Genomic DNA, 26,109 nt, shown 5'->3' on the forward strand with positions numbered 1-26,109 from the left:
TGTGTCCAGTTCCCATTTACAGCACCCCTAGCAGAGATGGCAGCCGGCCCTTTCTCCTTGGCTTAGCCCTGTCTGTGTCCAGTTCTGTACAGCAAGCGAACTGTGCTCTAGCTGCTAAGTGATTGAGTTGAATTACCATAGCACCCAGGAGCCCCAGTCGTGGAGCAGGACCCCACCGTGCTAGGTGCTGTGCAAACACAGAACAAAAAGAGGTGCTTACCCCAGAGAGGTTCCAATCTAAGTACCAGCGAAGACTGAGTTAGCCTTTGCGTTCTGTCCGAGCGTGCTGCTCAGATGCAGAGCCACAGTTTAGATGGGCCTACAGCCTGCATTTAGTTCTGTTCTAAACTGTATTTTGTTGTCCTTCAGGGCAGCATGCTGCCTCTTCTGTCCTCCAGTCTGACTTCCCCACTTCACTGCACTGAAACTCCTCTCCCAAATCCTTCATGACGACACCTCAGGCCAGTGGCCTGACACAGATGATCGTTCCTTCCTGGGCATCTGCTGATGAGTGCTCTTCTGAGTGATCCTTCATCATGTCCTCCCCTTCCCCTATGGCAGAGCTGCTCAGAGGTTTTTGCTTGCCCTGTAACCTGGCTTCCTGTATTTCCAAGTGTCATCACCGCTCATCTCCTGCTTACATAGCTGCTCTCCTTCCTCACCCCCCACCACCGCTGTGCCCTTTTAACTAATCTAACCACTCTCTTTCTCTCCATCGCTTTCCCCAACCATGGGTTGAATTGGGCCAGTTCATCAAGCTGGTGTGGTGTTTGTGAATATGAACTGAACGTAGTGATGTCTGAGTCTGCAGACAGTCTGGAAAAGCACGTCAGAGAGGTGTGAACTGCCTTCTTTTTTTGGTGCAGTTTTAGCTCTAAAACTGAGCAATAATTTAAATGCCAAAAGTAACTATTTAATTTCTGATCAGCACATGTAAGAAAGGAGGAGGACTGTCACAGTATGAAGATCTGTACAATCTGTTATGAGTGATAGCTTATCTTGGTTTCACATGAGGGAGCTTGGGATGTCCCTAGAGCTGAGGAGACTGCAACCCCTTGTTTTTTGTATCTGATCCCTGGAGCCACCAAGCTGTAAAGCAGTACTGAGCCCAGCAGAGCATGTATAATCACTTCCAATGTCTGTGCAGTCTGGGAGTGATCTCAGTTTGGTCCCCAAGTGAGTGACACTTGGAAGGAAAGAATGAAACTCTTCTCCAATTCAGCCCTTGCTCCTGACTGTGCCTTTCATACTATCTCACATGCCTGCCTTCAGTCCTTACAATCCTGTTATGTGACGCATTCTACCCACTTATTAGTCTTTCTATAGTCATTTGTTCTGTATTCTCCCAATCTCTGGAGAATGTAATTTTGTTGAGTCGGATACTTGTTTGTTACCTCCCTTTAATCATGTGGCATTGTTTACTCACAACATTCTGTGCTCTGGCTAGATCCCTGTATAGACTAAAGGGATCCCAACATCTCCCCTGGCAGAGCACCCAGGATTTCTCTAGGGTACCTCAAATGTAGGGACACATGGAATCAGGAAGTCTCTGTGACCCTCTGATGGACACTGGGGAAACCAGCTACTGTGATATTTTGAGAGATTCATCTAATAAGTACGCACAGATCACCTACAATGGGAATGCTAAGGAGTGGGCGATGTGATGGATTTTCAGGTTGGTATGTGGCCAGTTGCTCTGATGCTGACTCTGATGCTGTTCGGTCCTGCTCCAAGTTGACAGTCCCGGGATGAAGAGCTACAGGGATGGGGACTCCTGGTCCCAGTGAGAAGGATAACAGTGCACTGGACCTGTAAGAACCAGGTTCGGGATTGTGATGATTCCAGCTCTGGAGGGAGAGTAGGGGCCAACCTTGCTTTCACTGCCTCATCCCTTCTGATTCATTGAGAAACACTGGCTTCACACGTGCTTCCAAGGTTCCTCTGTTGTACTATATATTAAAGACTGACGTCCTGATCTGGTGAGATGCTGAATGACCTGAATTCCCATTCCCTTGAGCACCTCCCTAATGTGCTCAGCACCTTGTGTGCTGAGGACCTGCTGCTAAGAAGGTCGTCTCAGTGTTTTGTGAGCTTAAGAAATATTAAGCTTATTTGTCTTTTGTAACAGGCCATGGGTGTGGCAAGATAATATATTTAAAATAACTGTAAAACAGGTGTGCGGTGCTTGTGTTCTCAGTGAGCCTGGGGGATAATTCCAGTGTTTGTTTGCTATAAAATGATTAATGCTAATGCCAGGCCTATGAACTATTCTGCTGCATTTGGGGTGGTGTGGGAAGTGTGACCCTAGTACTGTAGCCACAATTTCTAGAAGTACCTGGCTCTGAGAGGCGTGGTTTTATGGGCAAGTCCCATTGCACTTGGGCACTCTGCGTGGGCCTGGCTGCTCTCTGGCGTGCAATACTGTATGTTCGACAGGGGCTGGGCTATCAAGAGCAGTTTTATGGAGATGGGTGTGGTTCTGGCAAGTGGTGTGTTTTTTTTTTTTTTCTGCATATGTTTTGTGGCGTTCTGGCTCTGGTAGGTACCGTTGCACATAGGTGTTCTGTATGGGACATTTCTGGGAGGAACTGTTGCATGCATCCATCTTCTGGGTTGTGCCAGGACTCTTATGCCCTAGTGATGAATGCTGGGAGACACATCCAGACCCCTTTTGTTTATGGGGAATAACTGAGCTGAAAAGTTTTTGGTTCCCTGCAGCCCCTGTCTTGTTACAATGCAGCACCTTCCTCCCCTAGCATCATCCCCCAGTTTCCACACACAAAATAATTCTTACACATTGGCCTATGGGATTATAGCACCAGAGGCGGCAGCACCATACAGGAGTGTTCAGGAAACTTTCTAAGCACCCAGGGCCCTGGGAGTTTGTTTAGCAGCTAGATTAAAGTGACAGCCCCTACCCCTCAGAGGTGCACCTTGCGTGTTACATTTAGGGTTTATTATTGCAACAGACAGTCTGCATTTATGTCTCCTAAAGGTCTTGTTGGTGCCCCCAAAGGCTCCAGTATGCAGCCACCTGCCTGTTTACTGGGTTGGCCAGTGCTCCTTTGTTCTTCATGCAGCTGCTTGACTGTAGGATGAAAATAATTCAGAGAGCCCAACTTCTGTTTGAGCTACTCAGTCAAATAGGAAACTGTCTGATTCATCCTGGCTTACTGTCCTAAGGCTAAAACTCACAATGGGATGGGAGAGGGGTCCAGTCTCAGGGATGGGTTTCCTGCCTCTGATGTTTGCATCCATACTGAACATATCAGTGCAAACCAGTGATGATGACAGGGCAGCTGCTCTGAGGGGCACTAACTGCCTTTACATACCAACTGATGCGGTCTAAATTAGCTGATACCGCTCAAGAAAGAGATCTTGGAGTCACTGTGGATAGTTCTCTGAAAGCATCTGCTCAGGGGGCAGCAGCAGTCAAAAAAGCTAAGAGAATGTTAGGAATTATTAAGAAAGGCACAGATAATAAGACACAAAGTACCATAATGCTGCTGTATGAATCCATCGTACGCTCACATTTTGAATATGGTGTGCAGTTCTGGTCACCCCATCTCAAGAGATCCTTTTGTTTGTTTCAAATAATGTAAGTACTTCACACACTGCACAGTCAACTTGTGGAGCTTTTGCCAGGGGTGTTGTGAAGGGCAAAAGTACAACTGGGTTCAAAACACAATTAGCTAAGTTCATAGAGAATGGATCCATTAATGGCTGTTAGCCACAATGGTCGTGGATGCAACCGCATGCCCTGGGTTTCCCTAAACTGCTGACTGCCAGAAACTAGGACTGGACAATACGGGATGGATCACTCCATAATTGTCCTGTTCTGCTCATTCTCTCTGAAGCATCCAGCAGCAGCCACAGTGGGAAGACAGGAGCTGGGGCGAGATGGACCATGGTCTGACCCAGTAGGATTGCTCTTGTTAAGAGCAGGGCAGTCTGAGTCCCAGCGCTAGGGACGGTGAGAGGGCAGGCGTAGGCAAACACATTGGGGAATAGAAATTGTAGGGCTGGCTCTGAATGCTCACAAAATTGGGTTTGGGATACAGGAGGGGGTGTGGGTGCTGGAATGGGGCTGGGGATGAGCAGTTTGGGGTGTAGGAGGGTACTCTGAGCTGGGAGCGAAGGGTTTGGAGGGCGGGAGGGGGGATCATGGTGCTGGGGAAGAAGTGCAGTATGGCATGCAGGTTCTGGCTGGGGGTGTGGGCTCTGGGGTGGGGATGAGAGGTTTGGGGTGTAGGATCCCAAGCTGGATTAAGGGGTTTGGAGAGCAGGAAGGGGATTAGGGCTAAGGCAGGGGGTTGGGGCATGGGGAGAGGCTCAGGGGTGCAAGCTCCGAGAAGGAGTGGCAGGTCCCTTCTCTGTCTCCTACACGAAGGCACAGCCAGGCAGATCTGCACGCAGCCCCATCCGCAGGCACCACCTCTGCAGCTCCCATTGGAGCATGTAGGAGCCAGAGTGGGGCCATACTGCAGCTTCCTGGAGCCACATGGCATGACCCTGACCCTGCACCCTGACTGGAGAGCCTAGGGCCGGCTTTAGGCACTGCAGGGCCTGATTTGAAACAGCTGCTGCCGAAGACGCGGTGGGACTTTGGCAGCAGCTCTATTGGCTGCCGGTGCCTTCGACGGCACATCAGCACCGGGGCCTTAGTGGTGCGGGGCCTGGTTCGGGCGAATCAAGTTGAATTGCCCTAAAGCCAGCCCTGGGAGAGCCAGAGTATGGCCAAGTTCTGTGGTGCAACTTGTGGGCCGGCTTCAACCGTCTCATGGCCTGGATCCGGCCTGTGGGCCGTAGTTTGCCCACCCCTGGGATGGGGGCTTGGCTATCAGTGGGATAGGGGATGGCACTGAAGGCTTCTGACATCCCTCGGGAGCCTGGCAGCCTCCTCTCATAGACGAGGCAATGAGGGGTCATAGATAGGGTGCCCCCCCGCCAATCCCGCACGAGCAGCAGCAAAACAGCAAAGACGCGCCATCTGCACCACCATCGTTAAGATCCCGAGTTAACGCCTCCGGGGCCAGGGGAAGCGGCCAGCCACGCATGGAGGGGCGTGGCCTAAAGGGGGCGTGGCTCTACGCAAGCTGTGGGGGGAGATCTCCGACCGGAAGAATATCCGCGTGCCTGACCTAGCTGGTCCCGCCCTTTCCGGTGAGTCGACCCACCTCTTAGCCGGTTAGCAAATTCTGATAGGCTGAGGAGCCTATCCGTCCCCATCCCGAGAGCTGATTGGTCACTGTGATCTTTATGTCCCGCCCCGCTGAGCCCATCCGGGTCCCTGGAGCGCGGCGGCGACGATCTGGAGCCGCCATTGCGGGTGGAAGCGAGAGAGAGGCCGCGGGGGAGGCCGGGGCGAGACATGAGAGCCTGAAAGGAGAGAGGTCCGCTGGGGGAGGGGCTCGGGGAGAAAAGGGGGGGCGGGATTTGTCCCCGGGGCCCATGGGGAGAAGAAGGGGGTGGGGGTGTGCCGGGGGCGCGCGGGAGAAAGGTGGGGCGGATTTGTCCCTGGGGCTATGGGAAGAAGAAGGGGGTGGGGTGTGCGGGGGCGCGCGGAGAGAAGGGGGGCGGGCTTTGTCCGGGGCGCGTGTGGAGCAGAGGGGTGGGGTTGGGGGTGCCTGGAGGCGCACGAGGAGAAAGGGGGAGTGGGATTTGTCCCGGGGGCGCGTGGGGCGAAAGAAGAGGTGGGGGTGTTGCGGGGGCACGTGGAGAAAGGGGGGGTGGGATTTGTTCCGGGGCGCGTGTGGACAGAGGGGTGGGGTTGGGGGGTTGCCTGGGGGCACACAAGAAGAAAGGGGGAGTGGGATTTGTCCCGGGGGCGCGTGGGGAGAAGAAGGGGGTTGTGGGGTGTAGGAGTCTTTCTCTTCTGTGACAGACCCTGACCTGAGCCTGCCTGCCTTCTCTCTGCCTTCCTTCTCTGTGATCCCTAGCCTGCCTATCCATGGCTGGAGTGTTTCCCTACCGTGGGGGCTTGCCCCCGGTGCCCAGTACCTTGGCTCCGCTGCCTGACTACATGTCTGAAGAGAAGCTGCAGGAGAAAGGTGCAAGAGCTATTGAAATTTGTCACAGCAGGGCCTTTGTGGGATTGGGGTGTGTGCATGCACGCAGTCCTGGCAGCCATGACCGAGAAGTCCTAGTTCCTTGTACCAACCATCCAAAGGCCAGGTAGCCTCTGTGCCCCAATGAGAATTCTGTATCTTTAAGTTACGTTGTCAGCCATTGTATTCTGCTCACTAAACTCTTCAATTCACTTCATTTGTGATGAATGAGTATTTGCCTTTCTTTGTTTTGCTGGATTTTCCCCACTATTCTATTACAACTTGTGAGAACTGCCCTAAAAAGGCTGCTGTCAGCTGCATGTCTTTTAGCAGTTAGCTTAACATTGTTCAGAGTAAACAACGTAGCAACTAAAATCACAGCAGTTAGTGTGTGATGACCTGCAGCCCTTTATCATCAACAGCGGATATACACCAGGGCCAATATAACACAAGGCGAATATTAATATGAAGGCTGTTGTTGCACTGGAACAAAGAACTGCCAGACTGGATCATGTTAAGGTCCATCTGTGCCAGTGTCCTGTCTCCAGCACTACATAACTCAGAGGAAGGTGAAAGAATGAAACTGTAGGCAGGTGTGAGAGCCTTTTCTGATCCGTGGTAGTTAGACATGGTATAAACCCTGAAAGATGAAGCTTTTTATCCCCTACAAAACACTGTTTGCATTAACTTGCTAGTAGAGCTCTGGATATTTATCCATATAATTTTGGGCTTAGGTTGGTTTGAAGTACCCTCTTATGTCTTAGTGCAATGACTTGAGATGGACTGTGTGTGTGTTGTCTGTGTAGCCCGCAAGTGGCAGCAGCTGCAGGCAAAGCGGTATGCCGAGAAGAGGAAGTTTGGTTTTGTGGATGCCCAGAAGGAGGACATGCCCCCAGAACACGTGAGGAAAATTATCCGGGACCATGGTGACATGACTAACAGGAAGTTTCGGCATGACAAACGGGTTTATTTGGGGTGAGGAGAGCAATGAGCATCCTGATTAATGTCCAGGGAAAGGTGGGTGGTGGGTAGGCACACAGGATACAGGTATTATAAGCAGTACACTACACTAATGCCACAGGTATCCACTAGTCTGTAGAGACCACCGAGAGATATGAGACCTTCCGTGGAGAGCTTTCAGTTTTAACTGTGTGCATAGAAGAGAATGCTACAGTATGAGCTCTTGTAAAGTGCTTGGGAGATGGGACTATGTGAGCTAACTAAGGATTCAGTGGAACAGAAATACAGTAGTGGGAGATGGGGAGGCGATTGAGTTATTGGGTAAATGCAACTGTGCAGAATTAGCTCTTTTCTTTAATAATAATAAAGTCTTGAAGGAAGAGAGAAGGATGCCAGTTACACAGTGGTTGGATAATCCAAATGCGAGAGATGGGTTTCTCTGCCTTTCAGATTTGGGGCCAGACTCATAGACTCATAGGTCAGAAGGGACCAATATGATCATCTAGTCTGACCTCCTGCACAAGTCCTAGCAGGTTGTAATCCAATGCCAAGTCCTAGTCATATGCAGAGTCCCTAGTAATTCATAAGATGAATTTCTGTGAATGTGTGGTGTCCCCAAGCTGTTGATTCCCTGTCTCAAAGAAGGACCATGTTTTTGTTCTGTGTATGCACAATGGGGTCCTGGTTCCTGAATGTGCTCAGGTGCTACAGTAATACAAATAAATACTTACAGCCCAATGGCTTTTGGTTTCAGAAAACCTACCACATGTAACTAATGTCTGAGTTCTTGAGCCGGCAGGCAGCCTGCAGAGTGTTGAGATGAATCGGGTAGTTCACTCATTGTGGTGAGTGTTTTGACCTAACTATTTTACAATCGACAAACACTCCTTGCTGATCTATAGCAGAACAGTGTTTGAACAACAAGGAGTCCTTGTGGCACCTTAGAGACTAACAAATTTATTTGGGCATAAGCTTTCGTGGGTTAGAGCCCACTTCATCAGATGCATGGAGTGGAAAATGCAAGAGCAGGTATAAATATATGAAAAGATGTGTTTTACCTTACTAAGAGTGAGGTCAGTTTAACCCTGATTAATGGTCCATTAATTTTGGAAGGCTGTTCACAGGAATAAAGCAGCAAGTTCTAAAGATGCATGTAATTGTATGTTCCTTATCACAAGTTTACCTATCACCATAGGAATGCATAGTAATTCTTAGATATTGGATTTTCTTTCTCCATCACTGGGTTGATTGATATCCTAGCTTACCATGGGCTTTCTGGAAGCGTGCCAATGTCTTGACCATCACAGTGAATGTTTTGATCAGCTAGTTAGCTCCTCTCTCTGTCCTCGCCAGAGCACCTCATCAACGTTACAGAATTCTGATCCCACTTGCCTCCGTGCCAAGCCTCTTTCCCTTGCCCAACTAACTGCCAATCTCCCCAGTGAATTTTGTGCATGCTTGGCATGTCTAAGCAATGATGGTGAGCCAGAGCATTCTGGGGTTTAGAAAGTCTCAAACTACATTTTGCATTCTGTGTAGAAGAGGCAAACAGGTTGTTCCCCATAGAACTTCTCTGCTGCGGATACACTGGAAGGAAAGACAAGGAACTGCAATTGCATTGAAGGTGGGGTTGATCATTTCCGGTGACTTGGAAAACTATAAGCTCTTGCCATTTGGGCTCTCATAACAGGGTTTGTAAATGGGGCAAACTGTCCCTGCTGGAAGAAGAGCCAACACACATTTAAAGTCTGACTTTAGTTGATTGTTAGTGAAAGCTACATAGGAAATGAGCTGTTTAGTCCTCTGGAGTTCTAGCTATTCAGAGAGGGGAGACCACTATGTTTGCCTATTAAGTTTAAGAAAGAGAAACCTAGACAGCCATCCTAGAATTAAACAGTTTCTCTAAAGCCCCAGCTCAGGGTTACTGTACACAATGAGGGCACATGACTGTATGGGGGTTGTTGCTTTAGCACTAACCCCTTCACTGTATCTGAAACTGCTTCTGCAGGAAAGCTCTGTTTTTACCTGTGTGATGTAAAACAGTGATTTCTAGTGACCAGCCACCCTCTGACATCACTGTAATCTCATATTAGTTGGAGAGGCCTGTGAAACATCTAGTTTCAGTGCCCTCTTAGCTTGAATTTGGGTTTCAGTAAGAAGCGGGGAGACTGGTCACTGTCACTTTATAAGAGACTAACTGAAGTGATTATTTTTTTTATTTTTATTTTTTGTAGTGCCCTGAAGTACATGCCCCATGCTGTCCTAAAGCTCTTGGAAAACATGCCAATGCCCTGGGAACAAATCCGAGATGTTCCAGTCTTGTACCACATCACTGGTGCTATCTCCTTCGTGAATGAGATTCCATGGGTTATAGAACCAGTCTACATCTCACAGTGGGGGTAAGTACTGGCAGTAATCACACACTGGGATCTGCAGGTTGATCTCTCTTGAATCTGCAGTATAGATTATATCTAATGCTCTTGGTACATCCCAGGTCAATGTGGATCATGATGAGACGAGAGAAGAGAGACAGGCGTCACTTCAAAAGGATGAGGTTCCCCCCATTTGATGATGAAGAGCCCCCTCTCGACTATGCTGACAACATCCTGGATGTGGAGCCTCTGGAGGCAATACAGCTTGAGCTGGACCCAGAGGAAGATGCCCCTGTCCTGGATTGGTTCTATGACCACCAGCCATTGAAAGACAACAGGAAGTGGGTTCCCTTTGCTGGTAGCACTTTCTCGTTGTAAAGCGTTCCGAAGCATTGTATAAACTCTGTACACAGCAGCCTAGAATTGTGCAGCCTTGGGGAGAAGGACATTAGTTGGCTTGTGAAATGTGGGGAGATGTTTTGCCAAGGACACCTGGGCAAATTCTACTCTTACGAAAACTTCAGGTACCTTTAGTGTTGATGCAGAGTGGGCAAGCCTGAGCCTTTAAGGTCTCTTCTCAAAGACCTCTGCACAATCAACTGAATGAAACATTGTTTATCTCCCTGGAAGCATGAAGGACTGAGTCAGCCATACCAGGACACTGGGAATTTCGTACATGATGCTTGACTAGAGCATGCCAGAAGCTCTTTAATCTGCTGACTACGTTTTCTGGGGGAAATTTTGGTAATATTACATGCTGCCTGGGACTGCTGTCTGCGATCCCAAATATTCATGTCTAAATCTTGGATATTAGGGGGAAAGCTGTCTTGGGGAGAGAGAACTGAGTTTAGCACCTGGTCATAGCAGGTGGAGTTGCATGGTTGTTTACAGTGGGTTTGAATAGCCATGCAGTCTTCGCTTCTGTTCGGGAGGAACCTGTGATATATCTGTTTCATTTCCATTTCCTGTAAAGGGGATGGGGAGAGGGATGAGTGTTGGCAGCTTTGTGGCCTTCTAGCCCTGCAGTGCTAATCTGTTCATTGTCCCCTTTGCAGGTATGTGAACGGTTCTACGTACCAGCGGTGGCAATTCACTCTTCCCATGATGTCCACATTATACCGGCTAGCTAATCAGCTGCTGACAGATCTTGTGGATGACAACTACTTCTACCTGTTTGATCTGAAGGCCTTTTTCACTTCCAAGGCTCTGAACATGGCTATTCCTGGGGGTCCCAAGTTCGAGCCTCTGGTCCGAGATGTTAACCTGCAGTAAGTGATGAGTTTTGGTGGGAAGGGGAAAAAGTATTTGCCTGGTCTGGGGGTGGAGCCTCAATGTGTTGTCTTCCCCAAGTGAAATGTTGGTGGGTTAAATGCCACTTCATCGGGATCAGCAGGTCTTCGTAATATGCTGCTTCAGAATCTGAATCTGTATTGAAGGAGTTTAAAAAGATATCTGGGGACACTGCCCTGCATCTTTGATCCAAGACCTTTACCTTCCTGCCACATTTTGCACTTCATTTACCAATATCTTTTCTTCTGATTTAAGGGATGAAGATTGGAATGAATTCAATGACATCAATAAAATAATCATCAGACAGCCAATCAGGACAGAGTACAAGATTGCCTTCCCATACCTGTACAACAACCTACCGCATCATGTGCACCTGACCTGGTGAGTACTCCACTGCAGGCAGGGGTGTGGAGAAGTTGCTGTACTCATAAGATGTTCTAATACTTATATCTTGCAGGTATCACACTCCTAATGTGGTCTTCATTAAAACAGAGGATCCTGACTTGCCAGCATTTTACTTTGATCCATTGATCAATCCCATCTCTCACAGGCACTCTGTCAAGGTGAGTTACTGCTCGAGCGCCCATGAGTCAGGGAGGCACCGCATTGGGAGTAATGGAAGAGGGTCTTTTTGATCTAGCATAGACCATATGTTGAGAGTAGGGACTCCAGCTTAGTGTGGTAACCTTGTCTGACAGTGACAGGCATGGATACTTAACTCCTCTGTAAAAGGACTGACCTCAGCTCATGATCAGACCTATAGTTCCAAGCAGGAGGATCACTAGCTCTGTGGCACTGCAGATGAGTCTGGAGACTAGGTCTTTCATATAAATCCCTAATCCTTTCTGAGTCCTATTGTTCCGCAGTAATATCTTGCAGCTGCAAGTTCCACAACTTAACTTATAGCATGTGAAGTGTTTCCTTTCCTCCATTTAAACTTGTTGGCTCTCTTGCAAGGATCCTCTTGCTGCATCCTCGCACTTGAGAGCAGGGACACCAAATTAGCCTTAGTGAAGAAGTGTAGGTCTACACTACTGCGGTAAGTCACCTACGTTATGCAACTCCAGCTACATGAATAATGTAACTGGAGTCGACATTCCTTAGGTCACGTTACCGTGGGGTCTACACCGCAGATGGGGCGGGGGGAATCTCCAGTTGACTTACCTTACTCTTCTTTTTGGGGGAAGAGTACAGGGGTTGACCAGAGAGCAATCTGCTGTCGATTTCGCAGGTCTTCACTAGACCCGCTAAATCGACTGTCAGTGGATCAGTCTCAGAACCTCTATCCTGGCTGTAGTGTAGACATAGCCTAATACATAAATAGATTATACCACAATCGTGTCTCCTCTTACTCTTGTCCATAGGAGAAATCTCCACTCACTGACTTCTTCCTTCGCTGTCTCTCTCATTGCTCTTCTCCAGGCATTTTCTACTGCTAGAGTTAATCAAAACCTGATCCTAATATTCAGGTGTAGATGCACCATTGATGTGTATAGTGTTACACTTGTGTTCTTTAGCTTCTGTATAATACAGCCGGCATCTATTCACCCCATTGTTTTAAAAATTTTTCAAACTATTAGCCCTTTTGAATGCAGCTGTGCATTGAATGGGCCTCTCCCTTGAGTTACCACTAGCTCTAGATCTGTGTCATGAGGTCAGAGTTGATTCAGAGACCATCAGTGTGTATATAGAGTTTTTGCATTGTCCCCTGTGTTAGTCAGCACTGTTGGTTAGTCTCATGCTCTTCCTCTGCCATTGTGTAGCCATGCCAGTTCCATTGTTTGGGTAGGATTTTTGGGAGATTAAGCTGAAGCAAGTGTGTGTGGCTGATTGTCTGGGATTTCCACTCTAGAGTCAGGAACCCTTGCCTGATGATGATGAAGAGTTTGAGTTACCAGAATTTGTGGAGCCTTTCCTGAAGGACACCCCGCTGTACACGGACAACACAGCCAATGGCATTGCACTGCTCTGGGCCCCTCGACCCTTTAACTTACGATCTGGCAGGACACGCAGAGCTCTAGACATCCCATTGGTCAAGAACTGGTAACAGACTTTATTGGGGGCATTGGTAGTTTAGTGCCTGTGGCATTAAGGGGGATATCTGTGCTGCACAATAGTGGAACTAGTGCAGTTTCTAGCTCCTTGATGAATCTGACTTGGTTGGATTTCAAGGTACTGGGTCCATACTGCTCTCCTAAGCATGGAAGTTTGTGTAGAGAGGCTCTAAATAGCACAGTTTCCTATCCAGCCTATTTCTGTATGTTGAAGGTGATACAGAAAAAGCCGCAGGTGGTAACGGTGCTGCTGGAGACCTTGCAAAGCTTTCTGTTGGCTAGCTGTCTCAGGACATCACTTGCAATCTGGGGAATGAGAATGAGTGTTCTTTGGAGCTCTGAGGTTTGTGGTCTTTGTCCTCAGGTATCGAGAGCACTGCCCAGCAGGGCAGCCAGTGAAAGTGAGGGTCTCCTACCAGAAGCTGCTGAAGTACTATGTTCTGAATGCACTCAAGCACAGACCTCCCAAGGCTCAGAAGAAGAGGTAAGCGATGCCCTGTTTCCTTGAGAGCGTGTCTCCGGTTTGTCTTGGGGGTGCAGCTGATTCCATTGTTCTCTCTCCATCTCCAGGTACCTATTCCGCTCCTTCAAGGCAACAAAGTTCTTCCAGTCAACAAAGCTGGACTGGGTGGAGGTTGGCCTGCAAGTGTGCCGCCAGGGTTACAATATGCTGAATTTGCTGATTCATAGGAAGAACCTCAACTATCTCCATCTGGACTACAATTTCAATCTCAAACCAGTCAAGACCCTCACCACCAAGGTACTAGTCCATGTCCTCCCCTCTGGAGTGATGTTTTCCAGTCGCAAGTCAATCTGTCTGGTGCTGCAGGAATCTCTATAGTAAAGGTCTTGGATGGCTAGTGTAGCAGCAACTTTAGTGGTCTTTGCGCAGCAGGAGATAGCAAACCTGTTAAGTTTACTTCAAACTGCTTATTTGTTTAGTGCCTTGAGGTAAAATGCTATATAAGGGCTATTGTTGCTGTCCATGAGCTGTTCACTTTGTAAACTGTCTGAGTGACTGTAAGCTGCCTGGCCACTACATAACAATATGTCTTCTAATCCCTGTACCCTTGTCTCTCACTTCCAGGAAAGAAAGAAGTCTCGTTTTGGTAATGCTTTCCATCTGTGCCGAGAGGTTCTGCGTTTGACCAAACTGGTGGTGGATAGCCATGTCCAGTACAGACTGGGAAATGTGGATGCATTTCAGGTGAGCCTAATCTGCTAATAAAAGTGGTCAGGGGCTGGGTGAGGGGAACAGGTGGCTAACTTTTATGGATTGTGGAAGTAGAGCCATTGACTCATGTACTGCCCTGGAGAAGCAATTGGAGCAGTACGAGAGAGGCTTGGGAGTGGACTGAAGCTCAGTTAAGGAATAGCTCAGACGGAGGCAATTTAATCACACTTCTTCAATTCCTGATTCATTTACATGTGGTGAGGGCTGAGCGACCCACAGGAGTTCTGCTCAGCACAGTGCACTCTTTACACTGCCAGGAGTAAAGAGCATGGCTTCCAGACAGTGCCTCTGGGTAATGTGCATTGCCATCTCCTAATTGTGCGCACTGTTTCAGTTGGCAGATGGCTTGCAGTACATCTTTGCCCATGTGGGACAGCTGACAGGAATGTACAGATACAAGTACAAACTGATGAGGCAGATTCGTATGTGCAAGGACCTGAAGCATCTCATCTACTACAGATTTAACACTGTGAGTATTGCTTCCCCATGCATTAGTGACTGCCCCAATGCAGTTGTGTGAGAAGGGAAGCCTCCTGGAATGTCACTAAGTAACATGCAGTTATTGTGCCTTTCTTCTTCAGGGGCCTGTGGGGAAGGGGCCTGGCTGTGGCTTCTGGGCTCCAGGCTGGAGGGTATGGCTGTTCTTCATGAGAGGTATTACCCCACTGTTAGAGCGGTGGCTAGGCAACCTGCTGGCCAGGCAGTTTGAAGGTATGTGCAATAAGTGAAACTGAGATGGAGGGGGTGCTTTGGTGAAGGAAAATGCTGTTTCTTTGTCAGCTCTAATTCCAACCTCCTTGTCCAAGAAAAGCACTTAACATGGAACCTGGGCGTGAGAGCAATTCACTAGTTTTTCAGAGAACGTCAGTTTCCCGGGAGCCCATATAGACTCCCAGTGGAGCTGATGTTTAATAATTCTCTGTGAAGCCCAGAGCCTATTAACTGTCCTCCCCTCAACACAGTGGCCTGGGGTCTTGTGGATGTTTCACTTCTGCTGTTTTGTGCTGTTCATTTCTATTCCACTTGCTTGAACTCCAGCTGTTTTGTGCTACAGAGTTTCTGTAGCACTTTTTTGCATGTGGCTCTCACAATGGGAGGCAAAGTGACACTGCCCAGTTGGTCTCCAGGTTCCTGAAGTGTTTTTTGTCTTCCAGGCCGACACTCAAAGGGCGTTGCAAAGACTGTAACAAAGCAGCGTGTGGAATCTCACTTTGACCTGGAACTGAGAGCTGCAGTTATGCATGACATTCTAGACATGATGCCGGAGGGGATCAAGCAGAACAAAGCTAGGACCATCCTGCAGCACTTGAGTGAGGCCTGGAGGTGCTGGAAGGCCAACATCCCCTGGAAGGCAAGTACCTCACAGCTTTTTCTCTTCAGTTTAATTTCAGTCAGTCATGGGGAGAACTCCTGTTTCCCTAACTCTGCTGCCCCTCCCCAGGTTCCTGGGCTGCCAACTCCTATTGAAAACATGATCCTGAGATATGTGAAAGCAAAAGCTGACTGGTGGACTAACACAGCTCACTACAACAGAGAGCGGATCCGTCGGGGTGCCACTGTGGACAAGACTGTGTGCAAGAAGAACCTGGGTCGGCTGACCAGGCTTTACCTGAAAGCTGAGCAGGAGAGGCAGCATAATTACTTGAAGGTCGGGCTAGGATGCTGGCTAGGGGTGACCAGAGCTTGAGACTTTCTCTAGTGGGGTTTGATGGCTGCTGACAGAGCTGCTGCGATTTGTTTGCAGGATGGCCCCTACATCACTGCGGAGGAGGCTGTCGCAGTGTATACCACCACTGTACACTGGCTGGAAAGCAGGAGGTTCTCGCCCATCCCCTTCCCTCCACTCTCCTACAAGCATGACACCAAGCTACTCATATTGGCCTTGGAAAGGCTGAAGGAAGCCTACAGGTAAGGAGAGGAAAGGGTGTTGCTGGCTGCCTAAGGCCTGATAGCTGCATTGGGTAATGCCCTTGAAGCTGTTGGTTATCTGTTTATATCTGAGCTTGAACATGATAGTAGGTTCTCTTGATAGACTAGTGAAGGCTTCAGCATATACTGTATTACTGAGGCTTTTTAGTGCGGCTTATTGAGTTTTCATACAGGTTCTCGTCATGGGTGGGAACTGGTGCTGGCCATCTCGTAGGAGTCGTGTGCAGCGTGGGCGTATGGGAGGAGTTGTAATCAGAGGGTGCCTTACAGTCCAGTCTGGTTGTGGCGAATCTTCTCTTGAGGGTCGTGGAGTAGTTGTCATTCTGACTATCAACATTTGGACATAAGAGCAATTCTTTGTTTTCAGTGTGAAATCCCGTCTGAATCAGTCGCAGAGAGAGGAGTTAGGTCTTATTGAGCAGGCGTATGATAATCCCCATGAAGCTCTGTCCAGAATCAAACGACACCTTCTGACTCAGAGAGCCTTTAAAGAGGTAAATGTCTTGGCTAGAGCCAGAGTATAGACCACTAGCAGTATCTTCAGAGTGCCTAGGATTGAGTTACCTCTCTTCATGCAGAGATTAATTTGCACCTGGAATCTTGTTGGTTCAGCCCCTTACTTTGCCTGTCCTAAGTGTGAGCCAGCTTGGTGTCTCCTCTTGATTAGGTTGGTATTGAGTTCATGGACCTCTACAGTCACTTGGTTCCTGTTTACGATGTTGAACCCCTGGAGAAGATTACAGATGCCTATCTGGATCAGTACTTGTGGTATGAGGCTGACAAACGAAGACTCTTCCCTCCTTGGATCAAACCTGCAGACACTGAACCACCTCCACTGCTGGTGTACAAATGGTGCCAAGGTCAGTGTAGACATCTGTCTTGCATGTAGGTAGGATTCTTTGGGGTGGAGGTGGGAGTCAACTGACTATTCCTAGAGTGTCCTCTTGGAAGTGGTTTAAACGTCTGTCTGTCTTTTAGTAGCGTGTAGCTTGCTTTCAGTACGGTAGCTCTATATTCTGCCAGAAACTGGATTCAGTAAATTTAAAAACACCTTTATACATAGTGAGGGCACCCTCTCTGAAGATTCCTGATAGCTGTGTTCCTCCCTAGTCCCCATTTTTCTGTAGGGGTCTTCAATAAAAGACTAGGCCGACTAAAGGGAGTGACAGTGGAGAGCTTGAAAATGTTCTGTCCCTCCCTAAGATGGTGCTAATGGAGTGAGGGAGCAGCATCATTGCTGATGGTGAAACTGGCTTTTTTGTCTTGCCTCAGGCATTAACAATCTCCAGGATGTCTGGGAAACATGTGAGGGTGAATGTAATGTGATGCTTGAGTCCCGATTTGAGAAGATGTATGAAAAGATTGACTTGACGCTGCTCAATAGGCTTTTGCGTCTTATCGTTGATCATAACATTGCTGACTACATGACAGCTAAGAACAACGTGGTGATCAATTACAAGGTAACAATTAGCCTGTGGGAAGTGGGGAAGGAGCGGGAGGGCTAGAGTTGTCCCCTGTCTACACATCTCCTTGGAAGTCGCGACTTTGCCAGGGTGAGAGTGGAGTAGGCTGAAGGATTGGGGAGCTAAGAGCACTACCAGAGTTCTGCTCAAGAGTGACTGTTGGAGTAGCCCTTGAACTGCCATTAACTTAATTGCATCAGATGGGTGAGAGCCCTGCTGAAAGGTCTGTGGGGGTGTAGTTGAGTCAGTCTCACAGCTTTCTTCTGTTTCCTCAGGACATGAACCACACCAACTCCTACGGGATTATTCGGGGGTTGCAGTTTGCTTCCTTCATCGTTCAGTATTATGGGCTGGTGATGGACCTGTTGGTGCTGGGCCTTCACCGAGCCAGTGAGATGGCCGGCCCACCACAGATGCCAAATGACTTCCTCAGCTTCCAAGATATTGCCACTGAGGTGGCTCATCCCATCCGCCTCTTCTGCAGATACATTGACCGCATTCACATCTTCTTCAGGTAGGAGACACTGCCTGGGCGCCTTTCTTTCTCTGCCTGCTGCTCTCGTGTGCCAGCAGAGAAGGTACAGCTGAGATGGTACTGATCCACAGGGCAATGGCTCTGGTTCTTCTCCAGGCCAAACACAAGAATATCAGTGCTCCCTTCCAGCAGATGGACTGAAGTGGCTGGTGCAGCAGTATGTTCTGCCTCTTGGAATACTGCCCTGTGGGCTAGCCAACTGTATTAAGACAAGGAAAGCTTTTATCCTGCTCCATCGGTGCAGTGCAGTAGCAATCATGTCGCATGTCAGGGCTACTTCCATTTTAAGCTCTTAAAAGGAGCTTTTCCCCAATGAGAGATGACCCTTTTGGCTGAGATTCTTCTTGCTCTTTCTCAGCCTGTTTGGTTAAAGCTGATTTTGGACCCATGTGAGTTCATGTTCTTGAGCTGCAGTAAGTGAACTGTCTTCTCAAAGCTCAGGCATGGCAGGTCCATAGTTCTATGTGAGGAATCACTTTTTTTTTTTTTAAATTGGCTACACCCAGCGCACGCTAAGCCATTCTGATCTTGCAATGAGCAGGCACTTGACCTCTGGATGTCTAGTCACAGAAATATGCATGAAAGAACATGACATGTACTGTATGGCAGGGGTTGGCAACCTTTCAGAAGTGCTGTGCCAAGTCTTCACTTATTCACTCTAATTTAAGGTTTTGCGTGCCAGTAATACATTTTAACATTTTTAGACTTTCTATAAGTCTGTAATATATAACTAAACTATTGTTGTATGTAAAGTAAATAAGGTTTTAAAAATGTTTAAGAAGCTTCATTTAAAATGCAGAGCCCCCCAGACCAGTGGCCAGGATCCGGGCAATGAGAGTGCCACTGAAAATCAGCTTGTGTGCTGCAGGTTGCCTACCCCTGGTCTGTGGTCATGCAATTTCTGAATCTTTTTTCAGAGGTTCTCCTTTCCTGCCCAGGCTGAATGGGGATTGCCCTGTGAATTCAGTCCTGTAACCCACTCCTCCCTTAATGTGAATTTCCAGGTTTACAGCAGATGAGGCAAGGGACTTGATCCAGCGCTACCTGACAGAGCATCCAGATCCCAACAATGAGAATATTGTGGGCTACAACAACAAGAAGTGCTGGCCCCGAGATGCCCGGATGCGGCTCATGAAACACGATGTGAATCTGTAAGTCATCTGACATGTTAAGCATCAAGGAGAATTTGGGTGCATGGGCAGTTTTGCCATAGAAATCTGGCAACTGTTGGATAACCCTAGCTAGTGTTGCATAATCTGTTTCATCAGGGAAAGATGGTGTTGGATCTGTCAGAGGTTCATGCTGTAATCCTCATTAATGGGGTGCTGGATGTGGGATGGGCTGTGTTCATACTGTGTTGCGGGGGAGAGGGGAGATTGAGGAACTAACCCATGTCTCTGTTTCACCCCACTAATTGGGTATCTTGTCAGCCAGGGCTCTTACTGTGTTCTTTGCCTTTCAGTGGCCGTGCTGTATTCTGGGACATTAAGAACCGCCTGCCTCGCTCAGTCACCACAGTGCAGTGGGAGAACAGCTTTGTATCTGTTTATAGCAAGGACAATCCCAACCTGCTGTTCAACATGTGTGGCTTTGAGTGCCGCATCCTACCCAAGTGCCGCACCAGCTATGAGGAGTTCACCCACAAGGATGGTGTGTGGAACCTGCAGAATGAGGTAGGGAAAGTGGCTGGCAGCCTTGGGAACAGCAATCTATCCCAGAGCAGGGCTCAGTGTGGATGGTGGTCATGCCCTGCATTAATGTGGGTTGAGCAGAACTGATTTGCTGGGCTCATGCTGCCCCTGGAGATAGTAATAGAGGTAGCCAGCAGTGGTGCCCAACCTTACTATTCAGGAGGGCCGAATAAACTTTGTGTGTGTCAAACAGATTCTGCATGTTTTAATAAGATCTAAAGTAATCTGTATTGGTTGCTATTTTAAGTTCAGCTTGTTTTATATGTAATTAGATAATGCTGTACATAAAAGCAACCTGTCTGTTTACACAAGCGTGTAAGCTAAAATGATGTAAACATGATGACAGACAGTAATCGGCCATTAGTATACTGTGTTGAAGCAGACCTTGTGAAATTCTCTGGCGGGCTGTCAGTTTTGCACGTCTGGCCTAGAGCATCGGCTCCTATGGTTAATTGTGTTTAGTGCGTATGCTAGAGCCAAGTGGCGGACTGGGTTAGCTCTTGTCCAGAAGAGATCAAGGGTCTGTGAATGGATCTCGGCGCGAACTAGAAAGTGGGTGGGCATGAAAACTGAAGAGCAGAGAAGCTGTGCTGACGCCATGAAAGGTAACTTCTTAACTGCAGTATGAGTGCAGAGAAGTCTCCTAAAGTTCTCATCGCCACTCCCCTATACCTTCTGGAGAGAGCAGGTGTTTGTGATACCTTTCAGTGATGGTGTAAGAGGGGTGAAAATCACCTCATTATGTATGTTGGATAGGGGACTCCCAGTTAAGTTGAATTGATTGTCCATGTGCTGCTGTTGCAGGTGACCAAGGAGCGCACAGCTCAGTGCTTTCTGCGTGTGGATGATGAGTCTATGCAGAGGTTCCACAACCGAGTGAGGCAGATACTCATGGCCTCTGGCTCCACAACCTTCACAAAGGTAACAAGGAGGGTGTCTATCGTGGCTATCCTTAGGCACTGACTGGAGTTGCTGAGATGATGACCTTTTGCTTTTGTCTCTAGATTGTGAACAAATGGAACACAGCCCTGATTGGCCTGATGACATATTTCCGGGAGGCTGTTGTGAACACGCAGGAGCTGCTTGACCTGCTGGTGAAGTGTGAGAACAAGATTCAGACCCGAATCAAAATCGGCTTGAACTCAAAGATGCCAAGCCGCTTCCCACCCGTGGTATTCTACACCCCCAAAGAGCTGGGGGGGTTGGGCATGCTTTCCATGGGCCATGTTCTTATCCCCCAGTCTGACCTGAGGTGAGTCACGCTGCTCTGTGCAAGATTCTTAGAATGGGAAGGGAAATAATTATTCCAAGAATGCCACTAGTGGCTGGGGGCTCTGGCAGGATTTGTAGGGTATTACTGGGACCTTCCGCCCTGTACGTAACCTTTGTGGCCTGTTATAGGGGGTCTGTCGTCTCCATCAGGACCTTGGTGTACTTAGCCATGACCAATCTACCACCCTCCCTCACTTGTTGCCTCTACCTCTTTGCTACAGATGGTCCAAGCAGACAGATGTTGGCATCACTCACTTCCGCTCAGGGATGAGCCATGAGGAAGACCAGCTGATCCCAAATCTGTACCGCTACATCCAGCCATGGGAGAGTGAGTTCATTGACTCGCAGAGAGTGTGGGCAGAATACGCCCTCAAGAGGCAGGAGGCTATTGCCCAGAACAGGTGTGTTTCCACTCTGCACTCAGATGGGTTAGTTGTGGGGCAAAGTATGGAATGATGTGTAAGCAGAATCCTGGAAACCCTGGTTGTCTTCAAAACTCTGCTTAACTACAAGCGTAAATGCCCTGCTGAGCCCAGGCTTCTTAAGTACCAAGCACCCCTGGGTTTCTGTAATGGCACATTCCATCTCCCAGAGATTGTGGGGCCAGCCTCTGCAAGGTAAGTGGGACATGGATGACGCTTCCTAGCAGAAAGATAGTCTAGAGCAGGGGTTCTCACAACAATTTTTTTTGGTGGCCTCAGAATTTGGCCACCAACTCTTACTGATGGCCACACTGACAATTTTTCCTAAAATACTTAATTAGTTTAGGGGGGAAAAAATATGCACATATACATATCAAAATCATTGTAATTTATTTACATAGGGTTTTTTCAGACTCAGTAATAAAAATTTACAGTTGTCTCTTCTTTACTGGACCTAAACAGAATAAAAACACAAATGAGGCGCTTTGCCTGGTCTTGTCTTTTTGTTGGTTTCTATTTTTTTTTTTGCTTTTTTGGTTGAGCTTTTTTCTTGGTAGCTGGTAATTCTACTGTGAAAAGTGATATTTGTATGTTTGTTAATATTTTTCACAGCAGACTTAATCAGCCCCGATAAGCCCTGGGGCAAATTTAAGCCCTGAATGGGGAGGTGGACAGGGATGCAGTGGAGCCCAGGGAAGATTGTTGGGGGTGGTGAGCCTGGAACCAGAGCCTGCCGCTGCATGGACAAAGCTCTATGGCAGAAGCCAGCCTCCCTTACCCCTGGAAAAGTGGGGAATTCGCCAGCTGCCTACACCTCCAGAGTCCCTCTCTCTGGAGGGGGGCAGGGACCCACCGCTGGTGGCATCCCTGGGAGAGGGGCCACTGCTTTGTGCGCCCCCATTCCTGTGCTGTGCGCCCCTCCCAAATCACAATTCAGATGGCTGTGGCAGCAAGAAAAGGCCCTGGTGGCCACATTTGAGAGACACTGGGACATGAGGCTCTGGTGAAAGGACTGATGCTAGCGAGTGTCATCTATTTTCATCATGGAGCAGCAGCACAAGGATGGATCACTGGTACAAATGTTGGCGCAGCTTTTTGAAGTCCAAATTTTATTGATCATAGTAGCCTACAGCAGATACTTTTATGAACCTGCAGATGCTTTTACGTAGCAGAAACCTCTCCCTTGCTAAGATCTCCTGAAGCTAGGACCTTATTTGGCTGGAGTATTTGGGATTAAATCCATTGTTGTGAAATCTTTTTTTTTCTCTCTCTGAAGACGTCTGACTCTGGAGGATCTAGAGGACTCATGGGACAGAGGGATTCCTCGCATTAATACCCTCTTCCAGAAAGACCGGCACACCCTTGCTTATGATAAAGGCTGGAGGGTCAGGACAGACTTCAAACAGTACCAGGTACCAACAGGGAATTGCCCTTGGAAGCTCTGAAACTTACTGGGTTGTAGGCACCTGCCAGCCCTGATCGAGAAGCCTATTTCTTCTCTCCCCTTTGCACTACAGTAGGTGTAGTTTCCTGGTCTCTGCTTTAGGAAGGAACTAGATCTGTAAACTGGGACTGCTAAAGGTCTTTATGAAAAAAGTCAGAAAATGTAACCTGCCCCGTCCTTAAACGACACTCTCCTTGCTGGGAGTATGCAGGGGCATACGGAACACAGCTCTGTGGGGTGCTGAGTGACCAGATGTTAAGAATCAGCATGTGGACTCGGTGGCACTCTTTGCAAAATATTGGCTTCCTAATGTAAATTCTCCCTGTTTATTGCTTTTAAAATACTGACCAGTAGAAAGCCATTAAACATCTTTTTGAATCCAGGCTGACTTGTCCATTGTGAATTCACGTTCTGGGTCAGCCCTCCTTTTTCCTCCAGTGGGTCATCTAATTTACTCATTAACTCCGGCATCTTGGTTCCTAGCTCTAGTGAGATCTCCTTCAGTGTGGGTGCTGCAAGGTTAAATAGCTGGGCGGGGTGCAGAGCCTCTTTGCACTGACATCCTTCTTCTGTTGTATACAGGTTCTGAAACAGAACCCGTTTTGGTGGACGCATCAGCGCCATGATGGGAAGCTCTGGAACTTGAACAACTACCGCACAGATATGATCCAAGCCCTGGGTGGAGTGGAAGGGATCCTGGAGCACACCCTCTTCAAGGGAACCTACTTCCCAACTTGGGAGGGTCTCTTCTGGTGAGGAAAGACCGTTAGTCACTGAAGACTTTCTGCAGAAAACTTCTCTCCTGTGTAGTGTTAATGCTACTCCTGTCCCCCAACAGTCTCATTATAGCATAGCAAAGACAAATGCAAAGTACTGCACTTGAGGAAAAATCAGATGCACAAATACAAATTGGGAAATAACTGTCTAGGCAATAGTACTGCTAAACAGGATCTGGGGTTATAGTGAATCACAAATGGAGACAACATAGTACAGTTGCAAAAAAAGGCTAGTATTCTGGGGTGTATTAACAGGAGTGTGTTGTTTTTTATTTGACTTGGGAGGCAATTGTTCCGCTCTACTCAGTATTGGTGAGGCCTCTGATTGGAGTATTCCGTCCGGTTTTGGGCAATGTGGACAAATTGGGGAGAGTCCACAGGAAAGCAACAAAAATAAGTCGAGTTTTCTAAACCTCATGGGGCAGGGGGGAGTTTAAAAAGGGATGGAGTGGGGACAGGATGTTTAGGTTGGAGAAAATGAGGTAGGGACCTGCTAAATCTTTGAATGTTTTAAGGGTTGTGTCCATTAAAGGTAGAATGAGAAGTAATCTGCTTATTCTGCAGCAAGGGAGATAAGGAAAACTTTCTAATTCTTAAGGATAGTTAAGTACTAAAATAGATTCTCAAGGACATTGTGGAATGCCCATTATGGGAGGATTTTAAGAACCTGTCAGGGATGGTCTAGGTACTCTTGATCCTGCCTTCTAGATGTGTGAGACTAAAAGGGACCCCAAGAGGTCATCGAGTCCAGTCTCCTGCACTCATGGCAGGACTAAGTATTATCTAGACCATCCTTGACAGGTGTTTGTCTAACCTACTCTTAAAAATCTCCAGTGATGGAGATTTCACAACCTCCCTGGGCAGTTTATTCCAGTGCTTTGCTACCAAGACAGTTGGGAAGTTTTTCCTAATGTCAAACCTGAACTGCCCTTGCTGCAGTTTAAGACCATTGCTGCTTCTCCTATCCTCAAAGGTTAAGGAGAAGAATTTTTCTATCTTCTCCTTGTAATAACCTTTTATGTACTTGAAAACTATTCTCCTGTCCCCGTCCCCCCTCCCCCCAAGTCTTTTCTCCAGATTAAACAAATCCAGTTTTTCCAATCTTCCCTCATAGGTTGTGTTTCCTAGACCTTTAATCATTTTTGTTGCTCTTCTGTGGTGCCCAGAAGTGGACACAGTACTCAGCTGAGGCCTAATCAGCATGGAGTAGAGTGGAAGAATTGCTTCTCGTGTCTTTCAGCATTCCTGCTAATACATCTCAGAATTTTATGTTTGCTTTTTTACAGCTGTGTTACAGACTCAGGGCAGGGGGATGGACAAGATTATAAAATCTTAGAAATGCAAGCCTGGGAGGAGCCTTGAAAGGGCCACCTAGTCCAGCCCCCTGTGCTGATGCACTTCTCAAGGCCCTTTCCAGCCATACATTTTCCAACTCTGTGCTATGTATGGTCTTTGCTGCGAGTAAGCCACTCTCCCTTCCAAGGGGAGGGATAGCTTTCTTACAGAGCTGATTGCATCTGTTCCTTTCAGGGAGAAGGCCAGTGGCTTTGAGGAGTCAATGAAGTGGAAGAAGTTGACAAATGCCCAAAGATCAGGTTTGAACCAGATCCCCAACAGACGGTTCACCCTCTGGTGGTCTCCTACCATTAACAGAGCCAATGTAAGTAAAGTCCTCCTCCATGGACTTGTATTTCTATAGAATACAATTAGATGAGTTGTGTTTGAGGCAAGTTCTTTAATTCTCACCGTCCTTCAAAGCATGTTCTAAAGGGTAACATTCAGATTCTAATACTGGTAAAAATACGTGTCTCCATAGTGCAGCAGTTGGCTTCATCCTCTGATCTTGGGCTCACCCAGGTCTGGGGCTGGTTGTGATGTGACATGTTCTCATGGTTGCTGTTCTCTTGTTAGGTGTATGTCGGGTTTCAGGTGCAACTGGATTTGACAGGTATCTTCATGCATGGCAAGATCCCCACGTTGAAAATTTCCCTCATTCAGATCTTCCGAGCCCACTTGTGGCAAAAGATTCACGAGAGCATTGTAATGGATTTGTGTCAAGTGAGTGGGGCATTGAGGAAGGGGGTGCAGATGTGTGTAATTCTGTTTCTGTAGTGCTTGAAGGAGGCCTTTTGTTACCAGCAGGGCCCCCAGAAAGTCTCTTTCCAATTTTGTAGGTTAACCCCTTTTTCCCCCAACAGCCTGCCACCTGCAGTGGAGATTGCCCAGGGAAATCCGATCCTTTAGCATCTATTCTGCTATGGGAGTTACAACAGGGCTGCACCTCCCCCAGTGACCTCATGCAGAAAGAGATGGCATGAAGACGCAGCTGGTTTTCCCTGGTGTTGTGCTTGCTGCTATTGCTTGGGTGGGGGTTCTTCCCACCCTCCTGTGGACTGCTTTGCCTCATTCAGATTGCCATCTCCCCAGGTGTTCGATCAAGAGCTGGATGCTCTAGAGATTGAGACCGTGCAGAAGGAGACCATTCACCCCAGGAAGTCCTATAAGATGAACTCCTCCTGTGCAGATATCCTCCTCTTTGCCTCCTATAAATGGAATGTGTCACGGCCATCGCTGCTTGCAGACTCCAAGTAAGTGCTGTCCAGTCTCTCCTCCCTGTTTC

At 47.9% G+C, this 26,109-nt stretch overlaps 1 protein-coding gene across 1 annotated transcript in view; it reads left to right on the plus strand.

The window, feature by feature from the left end:
- Nucleotides 1-5,259: 5,259 nt before the first annotated feature.
- The window catches only part of PRPF8 (pre-mRNA processing factor 8), a 29,218-nt gene continuing 8,368 nt past the window's right edge, over nt 5,260-26,109 (plus strand). Inside the window, exons 1-31 of the mRNA XM_032788298.2 lie at nt 5,260-5,393; nt 5,940-6,050; nt 6,854-7,022; nt 9,242-9,406; nt 9,502-9,720; nt 10,435-10,647; nt 10,925-11,050; nt 11,127-11,232; nt 12,522-12,712; nt 13,088-13,207; nt 13,294-13,483; nt 13,811-13,930; nt 14,292-14,426; nt 14,539-14,668; nt 15,112-15,308; nt 15,399-15,605; nt 15,702-15,865; nt 16,254-16,380; nt 16,554-16,746; nt 17,159-17,346; nt 17,625-17,863; nt 18,889-19,035; nt 19,347-19,557; nt 20,380-20,496; nt 20,580-20,827; nt 21,069-21,248; nt 22,546-22,681; nt 23,296-23,465; nt 25,020-25,149; nt 25,401-25,547; nt 25,917-26,077. Coding sequence (XP_032644189.1) covers nt 5,951-6,050; nt 6,854-7,022; nt 9,242-9,406; nt 9,502-9,720; nt 10,435-10,647; nt 10,925-11,050; nt 11,127-11,232; nt 12,522-12,712; nt 13,088-13,207; nt 13,294-13,483; nt 13,811-13,930; nt 14,292-14,426; nt 14,539-14,668; nt 15,112-15,308; nt 15,399-15,605; nt 15,702-15,865; nt 16,254-16,380; nt 16,554-16,746; nt 17,159-17,346; nt 17,625-17,863; nt 18,889-19,035; nt 19,347-19,557; nt 20,380-20,496; nt 20,580-20,827; nt 21,069-21,248; nt 22,546-22,681; nt 23,296-23,465; nt 25,020-25,149; nt 25,401-25,547; nt 25,917-26,077 — 4,946 coding nt within the window. The 5' untranslated portion in view covers nt 5,260-5,393; nt 5,940-5,950. The remainder of the gene's footprint in view (nt 5,394-5,939; nt 6,051-6,853; nt 7,023-9,241; nt 9,407-9,501; nt 9,721-10,434; nt 10,648-10,924; nt 11,051-11,126; nt 11,233-12,521; nt 12,713-13,087; nt 13,208-13,293; nt 13,484-13,810; nt 13,931-14,291; nt 14,427-14,538; nt 14,669-15,111; nt 15,309-15,398; nt 15,606-15,701; nt 15,866-16,253; nt 16,381-16,553; nt 16,747-17,158; nt 17,347-17,624; nt 17,864-18,888; nt 19,036-19,346; nt 19,558-20,379; nt 20,497-20,579; nt 20,828-21,068; nt 21,249-22,545; nt 22,682-23,295; nt 23,466-25,019; nt 25,150-25,400; nt 25,548-25,916; nt 26,078-26,109) is intronic.

This window comes from Chelonoidis abingdonii, chromosome 20, assembly GCF_003597395.2.
Source record: "Chelonoidis abingdonii isolate Lonesome George chromosome 20, CheloAbing_2.0, whole genome shotgun sequence".
NCBI classification, from domain to species: domain Eukaryota; kingdom Metazoa; phylum Chordata; order Testudines; family Testudinidae; genus Chelonoidis; species Chelonoidis abingdonii.